We start from the raw sequence: 20,083 nt of genomic DNA on the forward strand, positions 1-20,083 counted from the left end.
CACACGTACGTGTATATGTGTGTATGTGTGTGTATATATATATATATATATATGTATGTGTGTGTATATATGTGTCAATTTTGAACAAATTAATGAGTCCTTACTGAATAAAAATATTCATTTTTTTTTTTTTAATTACTAACTCCAAATTTTAAGCAGTATTGTGTATATTGGTCATATTTTACACACACACATACATACAGTACATATTTTTTCCCTAATTCTCATTAATGTACTGCAGCTGGATTTGTTTTACTTCTCGGTTGGGAAGTAATGTGAACATGATTAATTGCCATAACAATAAAGTGACAATACTTAGATACATCATTGATTTATTTCGATTTTGAGGAGAGAAGCTTTGCCTGACAGGTTTTGTGAGATTCATCCTCATATGTCAACAGAAGGAAGAAAAATAGGCAATAACTTTCAGAAACAGTAAGCTTGTGTAATTGGCTCCCGAGGCTATATGAAAACACACTTGGGTCAAAAAAATTGTAAATAACAGAAAAAACCCAACACACTCAGCAAGAACAGTCAAGGACAAAAGCAAGCAAACATAGGAAACTCCCCTCCAGGAAAAGACATTAAAAAAATGCCAGACATAACAACTACAAGCAGAGAACTGCTCTATTGTGTGAACTACAAAGATTTTCCATTCAACACTCTGGAAATGCACATCCCATTGGAGGAGTCCTGCTAGCCACAAACACAACGCCACAATACCGGTGTTCTGACAATTCATGCTACCCATCGAGATTTGCTACTTACCGGTTATGCGCATGTGCAGACTCACAGTTTTTTTTGGGTTTTTTTTACGAAAGGTACATTTTCCTGTTATAATGTATAATTTCCCTTTAAAAAATGGTTACTACCATATGAATATTTGGTGTACTTTGACAAGTCAAAGATTAATATTTTATGATAATTTTTACTTTTCACACTTTTTGTTTTAAAAATAAAAAACAGTAGTCTACAGTATACAATAGCTACTCATAACTTAGAATTGTATTATAATTGTATTTCATACGACTTTGGTCCGAACTCTTAGTCAATGAGATACAAGAAACACTCTCATTATCAGTATTGGGGAAAGTTGCTTTTAAAAGTAATGCGCTACAATTAGTGCTGTCAAACGATTAAAATATTTAATCGCGATTAATCGCATTCATGTCACAGTTAACTCACGATTAAACACAATTAAATCACACATTTTTATCTATTATATTCTAAAGGTCTCTTGATTTCTTTTTGTCCCATAATTTTTTTCTCATTTTAATGCTCTTAAAAACATTGAAAAGTGGATTGGCTTGCTTTATGCAAATGTTTTTTTTTTTTTTTATTGAAAACAATATTGGCATATACTGTGCTCAATTTCACACTAACATTCTCACTTGGAGCAAATAATCTCTCAAACAATGCAACACTGTCCATCAATAAAAGGTTGAAAGAAATACTGACGAGGTCCTGATATTAACGAGGGGGCGGAGAATTCACATCAGCGTGATAAAAAAAAATGTAACGCTGTTAAAATGCATTTGCGTTAACGCCGGTAATAATGCATTAAACTGACTTAGCAGCTCAAACAAACCTTTCAAACAAATGCAGGAGAATAAAGTTCAACACACTTACTTCAGCAATAAAAAAAGTTTAACTAAAGTTATTTTTGCTTAGTATGATTGAATTGGATCATTGAAGGTCAACAGCACTGAGACTAAATACATTAAGTATTTAATTAATTGCGTTACTTTACTAGTTACTTGAAAAAGTAATCTGATTACATTACTCACGTTATTTGTAATGCGTTACCCCCAACACTTATTATTATACTACCAAAAAAAGCAAACTAAAAGATCGAGTCATGAACATGACAAACTGCATTTATTAATCCCTATATGCAATCATTTAATATGTAAAAAATAACAATGATTATTTACAGGGCTCAAAATCAAGAGATGAGCAAACTACATGAGTGAACAAAACAATCCCTGCCACATCAATGATCTTAAAGCACAAAAACTTTCGAATGAGAAAACATACAGGGGAAAGAGCAAGAGGTTTGCAAACTCAGCACAGAATAAGATCAGTCCAGTATGGCATATTTTACCCAGAATCAGGTGGTTCTACCAGGAACTGAAGTCTCCAAAACCTGTTTTGGCTTTGTGTTTCTTGGCAGGAGCTTCGCTAGTGGAGGGTTTGTCACCATCTGGGTGGGAATGTTTCCTGATGAAGGAGAGTGAATTAGACATTAAAGTTAATTAGGTTTGTGTAACTGATTCAGTAGTGATTATGCGAGTCCGACCTCAGCAGTTTGTTTGGCACGTTTCAGAGCACAATGTTTTGTGTAAATTTGTCAAAGTAAATGCAGACTTTGCAAAGAGGCTGTTATTGAAGGAAACCAAGCTGGAACTTCAACATAATTCTTATTGCTCATTTCACATGCAGAGGTTAGCCAATGACAGGACTCTTTTACATAAAGTCGTCTTAAAGGTACAGTAGCACAAACAGCCTGTTCAAATGCATTTATTAAAAAACTTTATTTTTTACACTAACAAACTATTAATTTTATTACATTATTTTCCCATTTATCATTTTTAAATATCTTCCTTCTATCATTTTCTTCTTTCATCCTCAATTGAAAGTTCTTTGAATTTTTTTTTAAGCTTATTTAATGGTAAATATTGGCCAAAATTTGATTCAAAGCAATAATTAGAGTCTTTTTGAGCTGAAATATTGCAAAGTTCCTCATGTTGCAGTAGCTTGAAAGATTCTTTACACCAAATTCGGGTTAATTTATTTTGCTTTGATGTTGAAGATTTAACAGCGACTAAAAAAATAGTTTGTAACCCTGTGTGTGTGTGTGATCCAGATCTCAGGTGTGGGCAGCAGGTGTTCACATTGCTCTGTATGTATGTGCTTGTCTATTTAACAGTCAGTCAGTGTGTTAGGGTGTGTGTGTGTGTGTTTAACAGTGGGGTTGTGAGCGATAATTAGAAAGATCTCCTGCCATTCTCTGTAAACTGTGCTCATATCCTGAGCCCTGCTGTGGTGTGGGACAAACCCCTCACCAGTGACACACAAACACACACATTTGCCATATGACTTTAAGATTTGATTTAATGACTATATACATTAGTACAGGAATCGAGAACTTTTTTGACCAAAATTACTTTTTTTTGGTAAATGCATTTTTGAAAGAGCCATATATTATATAATTATTAATAATTTAAAACAGTAACATCCACTGAAATATAATAGTTGGATAGATCCATCCATCTATCTATCCATTTATCCATGCATCGCAATATATATATACACATTTTTTTTTTTATATTACAAAGACAAAAACTAATTTCCTCACGTTGCTGTAGCTTGCAAGATTCTTTACACCAATTCAGGTTAAATCATTTATTTTGCCTTGATGATGAAGATTCAACAGCTATAACTTTTTGATAAATAACACCCAATAACTTTTTATTTCAGAAATAAAACAGTGAAATATTGCTTTTAATAAATAGCTTGTTGTGGTAAATATGAGGATTACCAGAGCAAATTTCAAAAGACTATAAAAGTCAACAGACTTCATGTACTCAAAACGAATTACTTGTGTGCTTGCAGGAAAGGTTCTGGTAATTTAACTCACATTTATTACTTTAATAATGATCATTATTTGATCCTTATAGAGGTAATAAATATGAGTTACATTACCAGAACCTTGTCACTGTTGTGAGAAATAAATCAATGCAATGCCTTATAAAAGATCAAAGCGCTCTTGCAATATTACGAAGTCGTCATATTCAGCAATAGTGCATCATCACAGATGTGTGTGTGAACTCACGTGGCAGCCATGTTGATGTATTTGCCCACTCCTGGTTTGAAGACTTTAGGCTTGTCCTCTGTTTTTGCTTTGGCCGAAGCAGAAGTTTGCGCTCTCTCTTCCTCCTGTTTCTGCGCTTCCTTCTCTCGCTCGGCTGTAATCTAAACACACACACAGTGTCACATCGACTGCAAGCCATGAAAACAACAAATACGACACTGACTATAAACATGCACACAAATGCTGACCTGTGCATCGGCTTCCTCATACGGATCCACAAATACTGTAGCACTCAGCAACTTTATCTCCGACTGAGAATGTGAAACAGAAATTCAGACTGAGAATAAACACTTCACCTAATTGCATGCTATTACCGTTTAAGAAATTAAAAGGCAAAGAAAAGCAAAGTATTCAAAAACTCAAAATACAGTTTGCATTTTACATGAAGCAGACAAAAATGCTTTAAAAAACATGAATAAATGTCTTTTTAATTGGGATATTTTCTCTTTTGGCATTCTGGGATTTGACAGCAGGTGGAAAAATATAAACAAACAGGAGGTTTCATGAGTCAACATAAAGCATGTTGCACAACCCTACACTGCTGACACGAATTATGCATTTCTGATGGAGTAAATGGAATAAAATAACCTTGGGTTTGTCTGTCTTTGGATCACTTTCAACATTCTCCATCGCTGTGAGAGCCTCTAAACCACCAACCACTCTAAAAGAGAGCAAGAGAAGGACAGAAATCCTATTAAAATCCTGCTGCAAAGAGTAAATGAGTTAGTATTCAGTGCCAACTGCCAAGTGGTGATAATATCACTAATGAGACTGGATCAAACCCTTTCAGTGTAGCCAACAATTTTGAACTTTTCTTAAAGTAACAGCACACCCCAAAATTAACATTATACAATTTACTTGAACTGTTATGCTCCAAGAGGGGCGAAAAATAAATAAAGTAATACGTTTAAAACAGTTGGCAATATTTTAAGTCTTATCAAATTATACAACAGCTTTTAAACAATGTTATTATTGTTATTTCAACTAAAACTATTAAAATCATTTTCAAATCATAAAAATTAAAGCTGAAATAAATTAAAATATATTACTACTGTTGCCTTAGTTGACAACTAACTAAAGAAAATGAAAATATTAATAAATATGACTAAAATAAAACACTTTCAACCTGGTTTTCAGTGAATAATGACTCGAACTTCAGTCATACAAAGCTATCAAATGGCTTCAAAAGATTCGGAAAATTGTGCTAAAGTTGTATGTTTTGTGATCAATTCTTGCTTTTTGCCATTTTTTTTTGGAGCTTGACAGGCCCTAGTCACTGTGCACTTCATTTTCTTCCTTTTGTGTTTCACAGAAGAGTCACACAGGTTTAGAACGACATGAGGGTGAGTAAACAATATTAAAGTATTCTCTTTTTTTATTATTAACTGTTTCTTTAACAAGTAGCTGAAGTTGCAAAGTTAAAAAAGTGATGATTCAGTGCCAAGCTGTGCTATCTTGGATCAAACTCGATCCAATCTCAACATTTTGAAAGGTATAATGTGCAAAACAAATCGATAACGTTGTTTGTGTGTTAGAGCTATATGTGCACATGCTGTGAACTTTCTCTCTTTGCACAGCTGTTCCTGTGGGACATTTCCTCTTTAAGATGGGCTCAGGTTTCTAGGTACCCCATAGGCTGAGGGTGGAGGGGCGAGTGTGTGTGTTCTCACTGCACGTGCTCAGCAAGTGCAAAGACTTTCTGCTGCTGTGGGGTGAGGGGTGCATGAGAGCAGTTTAGTCCAGGCTTACGCGGACAAGCCTCTGAATTCCACAGCTAGAGTCCAAGGGTTTCCACTCAATGCCAAATGGACAGAGATTTTCCCTCAGAGTGAAAGTGTGTGTTGGAATGTTCTGATTCAACAGAAGACAAGCTTTCCCCCAGGAAGGACTTCAGTTCACACACACAGAAAGCTGACCAAATGAAGAATATACCAAAAAAAGGTACCCAAAAATAGCTTTATGATGTTGAGATTCATTATTACCACTCAGGACAAGCGAGAAACTCATTCACAGCTGCAAACAGCTAATGCACTCTGAGGGATGTGAATGTACGCAGGTCAAATCTATTACTCAAGACAAATCCATAAATAAACGTACCTTCCAAACACAGTGTGTTTCCTGTCCAGGTATGCGCACGAGCGGAATGTTATAAAGCTGAAAGACAACAGGAAAAATATTCTTATGTGAACCGAGAGTTTTCCTAACAGGGTAAATTTATATTTAAACTAGACTTGTATGTAATGAGCAAAGCACCAGTGCTTGTAAGGGCATTTAAAACAATCCATATGATCGGTGGGCAATATTTTAGGTCTTATCAAATTATACAACAGCTTTTAAACAATGTTATTATTGTTTTTTTAACTAATACTATTAAAATCCTTTTCAATCATAAAAATTAAAGCTGAAATAAATTAAAATATAATACTAATGTTGCTTTAGTTGACAACTAACTAAAGAAAAACAAAAAAAAAAAGGTAAATTTAAGCTTTGATTCTTCCCATTTGTCATTGCTGGTTATTAAGGGTTAAATGCAAGGGTAAATTCATATTTAAATTAGATTTGTATATATTGATCAAAACACCAGTGCTTGCAGAGGCAAAAAAAATGTGCTGGTTATGAAGGGTTAAATGCAAGAAAGACCATTCTCAAATCAGTATGCAAATACCATAAGAAAATCAACAAGGATTCAGTATTCAAATACTAGAATGACATCATAGGTGTTGGCTAATCTTCAAAACCGAATCTTAAACAGGTGTATAAAAAACTAAAGTATCCTACAGTGGCTCCAAAGTTTGAATGGTGTCTGTGTGTTCAGAAGTTTGGGCTGGAATAATTGCAGAAGTTTAATACTTAAGGGATTTAGAACAAACTCAAACCAGAACGTCTGATGCTGCCTGACAATCACTGTAATGAGCAGATGAAGCATACTCACAACTGGGATTTATTTGTGTTGGGTCCTGAGTTAGCCATGCTCAGAATCCCACGACCCGTGTGAGACAGATTAGGCCTGAATTCATCCTTGAACGGCTTTCCCCAGAAAGACTGGCCTCCTGTTATGCACAACGACAGAAAGAGGTTCGACAGGAGGGAAAATATGAATATTAATGATTTGTATGAGATTAAGAGTAACACATCATGACACCTGGCCAATAACAACCCTGCTGCATGTGCAATCACATCTGCTATAATTACACTGGAAGTACAAATCCAGTGATTCAGCACAACACAAAAACAATAAATACATGTACACACACAGAAGCACATTAGTTTAAATGTAGTGTCATTTCTATGACACTAGCAGCACCAAATAGGGTGGCAAAAACATACTTTGGTTCCCAGATTTGGCTCAGGTCCCTCATTCAGTGTCTTTGGGGTTTTGTCCTGTCTATAGTGCCAGCAATATACTCAATTGAAGAAAACATACACTACCTTTCAAAAATTTGGGGTCAGTAAGATTTTTCTGACTTTTTGAAATAAATTAATACTTCAGAAATGATGCATTAAAGCAACACCATGGAACTTTTCCTCTTTGGGCGCCCTACTGGTTGGAAACGAAATTGTCCATTACCGCCGTCGTAAATAATTTAGCCTACCGTCGCACGCAGGCTCGTTGTTTATCCAGGAACGGCTTTATAATGAACGATGTCCACAGACAAGGTAGAGTATGTTGCATGATTTCATGAAAGGATGATGTATTGCATCATCAGAAATGAAGAGAAACGAAATAATGACTATTGTAACGCTTGACGTAAAGCAGCCGAATTTTGTAGTTCTTTTTGTGCACGTGTTACTACCCGAACCCATAGTGCCAGTAAAAGCAATACAGACCCTGTCAAGATATAGCAGAAGTGCCTTTCACCCTGTTACAAATTGATGAACCAGTAATAAGATTTTGGAAACATTATTTTAAAGTAAAATTTTTTACATAGTGTTGCTTTAAATTGATCAGAAATTATGCAGTAGATTGATCAAAAGTAAAAGTAAAGACATTTATAATGTTAAATATGTATAATGTTATAACTTTCTATTCATTAAATAATTTAAAGAAAAAATGGATCACGGTTTCGACAAAAATATTAGGCAGCGCAACTGCTTTCGACACTGATAATAATAAGAAATTTTTCTTGACCATCGAATCAGCATATTAGAATGATTTCTGAAGGATCATGCGACACTGAAGACTGGAGTAATGATGCTAAAAAGTCAACTTTGATAACAGGAATAAAATATATTTGATAATATATTAAAACAGAAAAGAGCTGTTTCAAATTATAATAGTATTTCACAATATTGATGTCTGTACTGCATTAATCAAATAAATGCAGCATTGGTGTTTAAAACAATCTTTTAAACTTTTTTAGACGATTCAATCCTTCCTACAGATTTTACACTGAAATATTAACAACTAAACTTGACCCAGATTGTCTTTTTCAATCACTTCAAATCATGTTTAAAATGAACACAGTGCACAGACATCGTCTTCTGCCACCGTATACACACACCTCATGCCAAAGACCTCCAAATCAGGTTCACTAATTAACGCTTCATCACGCTCAATCAAAAGCTCCGCTGGATGCGGCTCTCTCAGCGAGTGATCGCGTGTGTGTGAGGCTGAGGATGTCTGTGACACCTGCACCTACTGAATTCACAAAGTCATGTGAGTTTTGAAATCTTTGTACTTCTTAAAGAGTCTCCGCACATGACTCTAGACGTAGAAGAGCAGGTCGGCGTTAACGTCCAGCAGCTGGTGTCGTCACGGAGCGCCGGCTTTACAGCGCACCAATCTACCTCTGAAAACTCTGCACACCCTCATAAACATTCCCCAGGTGACATTTCTGCATAATTTATGCCCTTGCTGACATTTCCTACCCCCACGCCACAGACTTGATTAAAAAGGGAGGGGAAAAAGGGGTTTTAGGAAGTGGATGAAAATCAACCGGACAGAATAACAAGGCTGACGTGATTAAAAACAATGGCGAGAAAAAGTGATTTATTTCTTCATTTCGAGCACCTAAGGGACTACATCCAGAGCTAGATGGTTAAATCCAAGGATCTGTGGTATGCGGGGGATTATAAAATGAGACAGCACTAGAAGTCTATGGGCAAAACATATTACAGCTGTCCAGACATTTCTGAACATGTTGTTTTTGACTTGTCATTATTCCATTAAATGATTTGGAAGCAGAGCTGAATAGCAATAATCAGAGCTGAATAAATCATTTTAACATTAAATTTAAGATTAATTAGTATTTTTTTATTCTATTATATTGCAATAAATAACAAATCATGTCCTTTGACTCATCCATAAAAAAAAAATTAATTTCATTCAAAGGCAACTGAGTAATTCAAGCTTCGTGTTTGAGGCGGCAGTGAGCAATTAAAAAAAATATTTCAGATGAAAATGTGTAACTGATTGTCATAAAAAGAGTAGTTCACTTTAATAAAAAACTTTTGCTGATAATTTACTCACCCCCATGTCATCCAAGATAACCATGTCTGTCTTTCTTCAGTTGAAAAGAAATTAAGGTTTTTGATGAAAACATTCCAGGATTTTTATCCATATAATGGACTTCAATGGGAACCAAACGGTTCAAGGTCCAAATGTTCAAACTCGTTTATCAAAATGAACAGTCATTTCGTTCGTTGAATGATTCGTTTGTTTTGATGAACGAGTTCGTTTGGAGAGTCACGAACGCGCATCACAGAAGAGAGCAAGGCGAGCATTTGTGCTTATAAAACTTAAAAAGTTTTAATGTATTTTTTAAATGACTGATCGTTTTGCCTGATAAGACTCTTATTCATCGTCCGGTATCATTTAAAGCCCTTTGAAGCTGCACTGAAACTCATTTGGACCTTAAACCGTTTGGTTCCCAATGAAGTCCATTATATGGAGAAAATGCTGGAATGTTTTCATCAAAAACCTTAATTTCTTTTCGACTGAAGAAAGAAAGACATGGACATCTTGGATGACATGGGGGTGAGTAAATTATCAGCAAAAGTTTTTTTTAAAGTGAACTACTCCTTTAATATGATTAACTGCAAATCATGTAACTAAAAAGATTATAAATAGAATTGTATGGTTGCCATAATTCTAACAAAATAACAATGAAGAGATAAATATAGTACATCACAGCCGATGACTGCCTCAAAACTAAATTCTATCATATTTCGAAACTATTTTCTTTGTCATATAGGAAAGATTTTATGAGCCTTTACTTATTTGCTTTCCTTTGCCAATCATGTATACCTTTATACCATACACATCTCAAAACGTCACAGATGTCAACATGAGTTGTGATGTTTTCTACCGCACACACTAAACCGTTGCATAAGAAGCCTTGATTTAATTGTGTAGATGAATCCAGCAGAATCATAATCATTGCACATTCATTCACAGCCTGACAGAGCACCATTATTACAGAACGCAGCATCTCTTCAAATGGCTCGTTTCCACTGAGTGGTACGGTACGGTACAGTTCGGTTCGGTACGCAATTATTTGCGTTTCCACTGTCAAAAGTTGTGAATGGTACTAAAAAGCCGAACCGTACCGTACCACTTTTTGGGTACCCTTCCGTTGGGGTACCTAGCACAGTGAAAGGGTACTAAAAGGTGGAGCTAGACTCACTGCAGAACGCTGATTGGTGGACAGAGTATCTTCACTCGCGCGTGCTACAAGGGCATTAGAACCATACAGTTGAAATATAATTCTACTGTTATTTTGTCACGAAATGTAGTTGCAAGAATTTTTCAGGCGAGAAAGTAGTTTTTTAAAGCTCAAATCTGTGGTTTATTTATAGATTTATGATCATTTGACTGAGATCCATTCCAAGCGATCACCGGACGCTCGCTCTCGTGTCCCCCGCCTGGAACAGCGTTTCCTCGGCTAGTCGTTCTGATGTTTGCCGCTGATTCGGACGTCTCTAAACATGAGATATAGTTCGTCTTGTATAAACCTAACAGGCGATCTTTGGTCTCGTGAATCTATAATTCGTTCCCTGGCCAATAGTTTTGGCAGAAGGCTACGTGAAGTTTCATATCTTTCGGCGCTGAATTTGTAGCCTATTTGACTGACTGAATTGTTTCTTTATGTTATTAAAGCTTTACTGTATATCTTATTGTACCTTTTACTTATACTTTTATAATGGCTATTATTGATAAAACTGAAATTCAACAAAAAGAGATAGTTTTGTCATTTTTTTTTATTTTATTACAAGATCATCTGTTGTTTATTTGCAACATTTGTACCAATGCGATATGCAATACATTGCATTACACATTGCCTGGAATATGTTTAATATTTTTAAATTTAAACGAAAAGAGGCCGGGTTGTTTTATATTTAGTTTTGTTATAAATATAACGTTACATACATGCAGTGAATATAATCAATAGGCTATGCGTTGCCTGAACCACATTTATGTGCTTTAGAATGTTTAAAATGTATTGAAATGAAATCGAAAAGAAGCAGAGTGGTGTTTTATAACATATTTCGTTTTATTGTTGCCTAAAATGAACATACAGAGATAACCGGAGTTGCAGAGCGAGGAGAGTGCCGCATCCAAGAACGCGCTGTTCCATTAACAGCATTACTGGACTCGCGTCCTCGGGATCATTCTCCTGAGTCGGACTTTGCGTTGGCTTCTTGGAAACGCCTAATGCCAGCGCTTGTTTCTAGTGACAAACATGCCGAGAAGCAAGAACAAGATCTGCTGTCTGTCATCCATTCTTGTTTACTATGTCACTTTCTTCGCGCGAAAATGACGTCGATCGCTTCTTTCCAGCATACCACGCCTATCAAGTAAGGGTACTGCTGGCGGTGGAAACGCAAGCCTGATCATGGTGTACCCGACCCGTACCGTACCCCTCAGTGGAAACGAGCCAAAAGGAACATTGTGTGATTTGTCACACTTGTGACTTGTTGCCGCATCCAAAACACATTTAGATAATTTGGTTAATATTAACAATATTTCAGCTAAATAGAGGAAAATGGGATCGCTGAACACATGATCAAAGCCTTCAAAATAAATTAACTAAACCACGTTACACACTGACGCTAAAAATACAAAGCTGTCTTTACAAAAGGTACACCTTTGTACCTTATTTAGCCAAAAAGATGCATTAGTACCTAAAAGTGCATATTAAAACCTTAAAGGTACATATATTAGTAACATTTAAAAGGGTACCGCCCCCACAGACAGATTTTGTACCTTTTTTCTGAGTGTATTATGGTTTTGTATGACGCAAACATTTATCAGAACATCTCTCTTAATGGTCCATAATTAAAGGTATATTTTTACTCAGATATGTACTCCCCCTCATGTTGGTCCAAACCTTTATGACTCCTACTGAAGCATTTTAACAATGTACTGGTCATTCTTCAATGCAATTCCCATTTAAATCTCTTTAAAAGTATCATAAGTGTCCATGCAATAATTTTTGCATGTCATTTAATACTTTTTTTTAAATGAGAAACAGCCTGGATTTTAAGTTATTTGATGCAACTGGAATCATTCAAGATCAGAATTGGTCCATTTATTGAGTAAATAACTCATTTCATTAGATTAGATTCATTAGATCTAACTGATTCCTTCCCACATTGGACATCACTACTTGCCAAAGGAAAACTAGGATGAATATTCAGTGTACAGCAACATACATTTCAGTCTGTTTGTCACAAAATCATACGACTCAAGACTTTAGAAAATATCCTTTAGATAACACCCATATTAGGATGCATTTATGGTGCTTTTTGTAATTTTGTCCTTGTTTGCTTTCATTATATTGAAACGAGTAAGTCAGGAAATTAGTTGAACGTTTTTTTCATAGACTGTAAAAAAAGATGGACGACGCTCCTCCGCTCTTTTCCATCAGAGAGAACTGAAGCCGCCAATGTCTCGATATGACGCTGACATCTTGGGACGTGAGTCTGCGCACTTTGCGTTTTCGGGACCAGTCATGCACAGTCGTGAGCAGGAAGTAATCGAAATCAAGGCTGCGACCTCATTCTCGCTGAATCAAACGCAAGCACACGCCCCGCACTTTCATTAAGTGGCCTCTGTCTCTAAGGATGTCCGCTGATTGCAGTACCTCGTTAAAATAAGGTAAATACAACTTCTACCACAGTCAACATTATGAAAAAAAGTCCGCTGGTGCTTCAGCGGTGACTACTTCACACAGAGAACCTGTCAATCACAGCTGTCAATCATGATGTCACAGCACCGTTTTTATGGCATCAAATAACGAACTAAATTCAAACTTGTTTAAAAAAAAACACTTGGAATTACATCAGCATGATATAAACTACAGTAAATGATAGAAACTGTCTTTGGAAAAAGGATATGTGAAGTGTATTTTAATTGTTTAGTGGTCTCACGTCCCGTTGAATGACATGGGGAGGCGGGGGTTATAACCTATACTAGGACCGGTCACAGGGGAGCGATCGAGACGTTTTGGCTTAACTTTTGTGGGCTTGTGTGGCACGCTTGGTTTGAAACAACATAATAGTGTGAATAAATGATGATTTTCTATTTTTGTTTGAACTATTCCCTTACAAAAAGGGGCATGTGTTTTTAATCATTCAGATAGTTCCGGTCCTTGATTCTGATTGGTTGAGCCGCGTTCGAAGCCGTTGTAAATTATGACCGCATTACATTAGTATTACTGCGCAACTGCCGTTAGTGATTCTTTGTTGCTGCATGTGTTGCTTTAATAAATATTAAAATTAATATTTTTTTATGGAGAAACCGTTTTATAAAAGAAGCCCTAGAAGCTGTTTTACAGTGAATTTAGAATTTCTCCGCTCCCATTTGTGCCTAAAAACACCCCTTAGCTGTTCTAAATTCACTGTAAATCACGGCTTCAAGGGGCTTATTGCTTTAATTAACCTATTGTACATGGAGTGTCACATATGGAGAAGGATTGAGGACACTGCAAACTCTTCTCTAACATCCATTAACATTCACTTAAGTGACTAAAAGCACATATTTTGGGCAGGCAATCCACAATTTGCTCTGATGCTAAATCTCTCCCTCTATCTGCACCTATTTTTAGGCAAAATGCAAAAGCAAATCTAGTCTCAGTGTGCGTGATAATACATGAGTGAGAATGGCTGGAAGATAGAAGCTGCTTCTGACCTTCAACACTTTAAATTCACTTTCTGTTCATGAAAAATCATTCGGTCTACTTCCCTCTTCACTTCTTGCTCTCAATCTTTCTCTGTACACTAGAGTGTCAGGTGAGGCTGGTGCATTTTTTATGGGATTGAATTTTAGATGCGTACAAGACCATTCAAGGAAATAGAGTGCACAAGCTATTTACCCTTTCTGTTCCTCAGTTGAACCTGCAGATTTTAACACACATGACCCTCGCAAATGTGCACCAAAACGGCACTCAGAAAGCTGAGGTCATATTGTCTAGACAGCTCAAGAAAGTCTGAGAAAGCAATGAAAATCTCATCTGATCAACTGAATATGATAAAGAAAGTCAACCTCAATTATTAGAGCTTTTTTTTTCTTCATTTTATGAAAGACTAAACGCCCTGTAATTGTTTCCACTAGATTAGAAAAACCTTTTCTGATCATTTTAAGTCACCCAGTAGGTAGGTGTCATATTTATCTTGGAGGTAACAGTAACATGTTGCAAATGTTATGCGCAAGTGATTCTGAACAAATGTTAAAATGATTACCTGTGCCAGTCCCTGTAGGGTCTCCTCCTTGAATCTGAAAACAAAGAACAACAAAAAACATTAATGTTGAAACATTAAAATGCCACATTTAACATAATAAAAAAAATGTAAGCTAATTCTTTGGCTTTAAATGGACAGCAATATACTTCAATTACTACTGATGTACCGGTCAAGTTTTTTTGTGCCCCAAATTCGATCTGAGTCATTGAACATTGAGTATCTGCCGATAAAGAGTCGATACTGTCAATATAGGAATATATTGGAAAGAACACATGCATCATTTCACATCTATGTAATTTCTTGGTACACCAATAAAATAAAATAGTGAAATTACACAGAAATCAAAATAAAATAAGAAGGATAACTCCTACAATTCTCTCATGTATTTCTAGAAAATACAGTTTTGTGAGAATCACCCTTCAATCTGACAGTTTACTTTGCTGGATATAGCAAATGATGACTATATATAAACGCGTTAAACATTGTGAAATTAAGCATACATAATTTATCTTAAGTATGTGATAAATCACAATTAAAATATTTCAACTATATATATATATATATATATATATATATATATATAAAAAGATTGGTAGTTATCTAACACTAGCAAAAACACACACACACACACACACACACACACACACACACACATTACATTCAAGGTAACACCTTAAAATAAATTAATTTAAAGGCCACATTTTAGAATAAAAAAGTGAAACTTATTTACCATAAAATTTCGAATAGAGCGGTGGAATACTGTGCCATCATAATATCCTTTCTTACACAGTTTAATAAAGTTTTCTCCCGCCTTGGGGACCTGCAAGAAAAAAAAAAATCAGTTTTAATGTCAGGAAATGTGATTTATGAAAACGGTTTGTCTTGTCATTACGATAACACTTGCATAACAGCAGGGTAAATTAATTAAAAAAAAGAGAGTTTGAAGAAATGTTTAGACATTTAAGTAAGTAAGTAAGTACTTTGTTGTCAGACCATACAAATCACATGAATAACCAATAAAGAAACTCTTCTGAAGCTCTTTGGACACGAAGATGAACCTACTGAATCTATAGGAACTGGGAAAAACTAAAAGCTCTTACAGAGGGTGAATCTAATGAAACCAGCCAAGAACACGTACAGTAAAATACACCACAAATTAGAAAATATTCAAATAAATTAGAAATTTAAAATAAAAAGAGAAATCTATCTTGGACAATTAGGATTTTTTTCATTGTGACATTTGACCCCATTTTGTTTATAAACAAAATAAACAAAAACAACTTTACTGTAATTCAAGAAAAATTAAGAATTAATTTTTATAATTATGAAATATTAAAGTATTTATACATCATGGAATAATTTATCGCACTAAATAAAATAAAAAGTCTGGGCAGGAGGATGTTCTTTATTATATTACAGAAAACTGTAAATTATCATGAAAATGAATCAAGAATCTAAGATCTTAATGATCGTAAAATAGGCTTAATCTTCTTTATGCAAAATATAACTTATTTTTTCTAATGATATTTGGGGTGAATTGTATTATATTTCTTCTGCAAAAACATTCACATTACTGAAACTACAGCTGGCAACAACTTATGAATATTACAGGAAGTGTCCACTGTAACTTCAGATGATGACTTAATTATTTTTATACAAGCCTCTCAAATCCCTTGTGTGCTACCACAAGGACAGTCTGTGGGACAAAGGCCAATAAACAATTATGTTTGTTTGCAATAGATCTGGCAGCTTTGAATCTGCTACGTTATTACGGAAGAGAAGTGCTTACTTATATAAAAAAAAAAACCATAGCCCTGAAAGTTTAAGGAGTTGACTCCTCTCCCGCAGTGTAAATGTTTATTTGTTCGTTTCTATGACGATCAGACATCCCTCTCTTCAAATAAAACCTGAGTCAATAAACTGATTTTGTGCTCAGGAAAGACATTGGGAAATGCCAAAGCAATTTCCACATTAAAGTTTTATAAGTTACCCTGAGAGGAGGTCAAGTATGGAAACTTGTTTTTGTATAAACTTGAAATTGCGCGTTATAAAGTCTTATTTTGAGGACAAAAAAAAAAACACTGACTAACAATTGCTAGTTTATATCATGCAATTCTGAGAAAGTCAATTGCGAGAGAAAAAGTTAAAATTAATCAAATAAACGAAAAACGGCGGAAACAAGCTTCCATAGTCAAGCATCTCAGGACTTAAAAACTTCAAGCTTTCAATGTCTCACACTCATGCATGAAAAGCACACAGACACACAAAACACCTACAAAAATAAAGTTGTCAAGCTTGATCTCAATCATCTGCTCCATCTAGACCTGACACTGTTACATAAAGTACATTCCAATCTAAATGCCACTAAAAGAAAAAACAAATGCTGTAAAATGTACATCCTTGACAAGAGGGCATTTGTACATAGGCAAATGAAAATGAAAGATTTTGAAAGCCTACTTTAAACTATTAAGATTTTTATGCACTGACTTCGGCATTACTTAAAAATAATAATATCCCATTTTTTTAAACATTCTTATTACAGTAATACAAAATAAATAAGTGAATGAATTAGGGCTGTGCAAAAATTAATTGTGATTAATGGCATCCAAAATAAAAGTCTGTGTTTGCATAATATATTTGTGTGTGCTGTATATAATTATTTTGTATATATAAATACACACATATGCATGTATATATTTAAGAAAATATTTAAAATATTTATTTTTATATAATATAGGTTATGTATTTATATATATATATATATATATATATATATATATATATATATATACACACAGATATATATTTAAGCGCAAATAATTCTTAAATATATACATGCATGCATAGGTATTTATATATACAAAATAATTATATACAGCACACACAAATATATTATGTAAACACAGACTTTTATTTTGGATGCGATTAATCACAATTAATTTTTGCACAGCCCTAGAATGAATATTACTTAAACTGTAATGTGAATATAGGCTATATATGGTATTGTTTGATTCATTTTAGAAAGTCTGTATTAAGTCATTACTGTATTTCTAACAGTAATACATTAACAATTGGCTTAAATGTTATTAAAAGTAAAGTTTTTTAGCAATTCTGTTTTATTTAGGAGCGAAATGTGATCATGACGACATTTGTCTTATCCTTTCACAAGATTCAGTGTAACAGTCAAAAAAGGCCACTACTTTGTAAACATCGCACCACAAATCAAATGCAAGCAAACCGCAGGAGGGAGGGAGAAAAAAAGGAGGGTAATTTTCTTATCAATGTGACCTCTTCTCTTTATCCTGATTTGACAAGCACACAGCCAATGAAAACACTAGGACTATGAAAACCATGAAATGCTGTTTCTGTGTCCATTAGGCAGTTTACCTTGGTTCCCAAGTCACACACACACACACACACACACACACTTCTAAAGGGTTTGTCTTATTCTGAACATTAAGCTGGAATAGGACAAAGACTTCAGCTCTTACAATGTGTTCCCTTTTCCCTAAACTTAAGTTAAATGTAAATCTAAAATTCAAGGAATTTTCAAACCAAATTAGGGCATTTTATCATGCGTTATCATTTTATCCCATGTTATCACAGGGATATTTCACCCAAAAATGAAAATTGTGTCATCATTTACTCACCCGCAGGTGGTTCAAAACGGAGTTTGAACTGAACACAAAAGAAGACATTTTGAAGAATATGGGTAACCAAACAGTTGATGGGCTTCCATAGTATGGAAAAAAATACTATAGAAGTCAATGGGGCCTAACAAATGGCCTTCTTCAAAATCTCTTCTTTAGTGAGAAATACATACAGGTTTGGAACAACTTTAATAACATTTTTGGGTGAACTATCCCTCTAATGAATCTGCTGCTTTTGTGCAAGACTGAGCCAAAGCATTCAAGTAAAGTGATATAATAGTGCCAAAATACAAAAAAAACGTGAAGTGATTTAAATGTACAGAATCTTATGTAATTAAAGTCAGTGAAGACCAAGCTCACCAGTTTCTCTGCACCGTATTAAAGTGGAACACTAAATGATAGATATAAAGTGATTTACGAGCGGCTTTGACCCAGGAGTGAGAGCCTGGCACACGCTCGCACATAAATAAGAACAGGGACGCTGAGGAGAGAGAACTGAACTATGGGTACGCTTCACTGCCAGCACAAGGCCACAACCAGCACAATTTTTCAGAGGAAGTGTTTTATGGCAGGGATGATTTTACAAGCTCAGTGGGATACAGAGCACATCAAGGAAAAGAAATGAGTAGAGGAAAAACACATTAGAAACGGACACAAAGAATTGAATCTGACATTAACAGCGAAAACAGAGCAAGGAAAACGAGACAACATAAGAATGAGAAATAGAAAAATAGAGAGTCAACCTATATAGGTCAGCAGATGCAGTGTGACTCTGAATGATGAATTATATATCATGTAAAGACAAGACGGCCATACACCCCTGCTCCATCTATAAATATCAGGACCAGTGTGTACTCTTTTAAAGTGTAATTGTTTTCCCCTGGTTTCAAAGACAGGGGTTAAAACTAGCCCAAGGCTAAAATGCATCCTTGAGCTGTTTTAACTGAAAGCAACTTGCACTTACATATCTTAAAATATGTCACTGCCATTGTTTTGTCTCAAGATTCACACTAGTTATGTTTCTTATAAAGCATGTTTATAAAAGCTACTTAAATGTTAATTGAATTAAGACTTAATCTAAGCCCTGTCTGTGAAACCAGGGCTATATATAACAAATTTCCTGCACTGACTACTAAAAAGACTTTGCCAAAATTCTGCACCTTTAAACCAGTTAAAATTTATTTACAAAATAGAAACCATACAAAATATTAAAAACAAAGAAATTTTTCAGCACAAGCCCATTTTTAAACCAAATCGGTTCATAAAGTCTGTTAGGTTTAAAAATGTAAAATAAATTATACATTTTTAAAGTAAGGGGTTCCTAAGATTTAAAAAAGTGTTTAATATTTAATATTTTTAATATATAAGTTAAAGTCTCTTGTGCTAACCAAGACTAAATTTACTTGATCAGAAATACAATAATAATAATGGTAATACTGTAAATATTATTACAATTTAAAATAATTATTTGCTATTTTTTTTAATTTATTTTAAAATATAAAAAGGTAATTTAATCATTTAAAATATTTTTAAATAGAAAATTCAAAACACCATTTATTTAGATTAGAATTTGTATAAATGTCTGTCTCTTTTGTTTTAATCAATTTAATTTTGAACAAAAGCATTCATTTCTTTAAAATTCAAATCGTACTAATCCCAAACTTTTGAACTTTAGTATAAATATGTAAATATTTTTTAAATAGAAAATTCAAAACACCATTTATTTAAATTAGAATTTTTATAAATGTCTTTGTCTCTTTTGTTTTGATCAATTTAATTTTCAAGCATAAAAGCAAATGAAGACAAAAGCATTAATTTCTTTAAAATTAAAATCGTACTAATATGAAATTAAATTATGAAATTAATTAAAGAAAAT

General features: G+C 34.4%; 1 protein-coding gene across 1 annotated transcript in view; it reads right to left on the bottom strand.

Annotated features, from left to right (window-relative positions):
• Window positions 1-1,851: 1,851 nt before the first annotated feature.
• Window positions 1,852-20,083, bottom strand: part of ppil2 (peptidylprolyl isomerase (cyclophilin)-like 2) — a 36,240-nt gene continuing 18,008 nt past the window's right edge. The window contains exons 13-20 of the mRNA XM_039659547.2: window positions 15,288-15,377; window positions 14,558-14,591; window positions 6,807-6,924; window positions 5,972-6,028; window positions 4,463-4,535; window positions 4,063-4,125; window positions 3,836-3,975; window positions 1,852-2,220 (exon numbers count right to left, since the gene is read on the bottom strand). Of these exons, the coding sequence (XP_039515481.2) occupies window positions 2,121-2,220; window positions 3,836-3,975; window positions 4,063-4,125; window positions 4,463-4,535; window positions 5,972-6,028; window positions 6,807-6,924; window positions 14,558-14,591; window positions 15,288-15,377 (675 nt within the window). The 3' untranslated portion in view covers window positions 1,852-2,120. The remainder of the gene's footprint in view (window positions 2,221-3,835; window positions 3,976-4,062; window positions 4,126-4,462; window positions 4,536-5,971; window positions 6,029-6,806; window positions 6,925-14,557; window positions 14,592-15,287; window positions 15,378-20,083) is intronic.

This window comes from Pimephales promelas, chromosome 4 (assembly GCF_988280905.1).
Source record: "Pimephales promelas chromosome 4, fPimPro1.hap1.1, whole genome shotgun sequence".
In the NCBI taxonomy this organism is placed as follows: domain Eukaryota; kingdom Metazoa; phylum Chordata; class Actinopteri; order Cypriniformes; family Leuciscidae; genus Pimephales; species Pimephales promelas.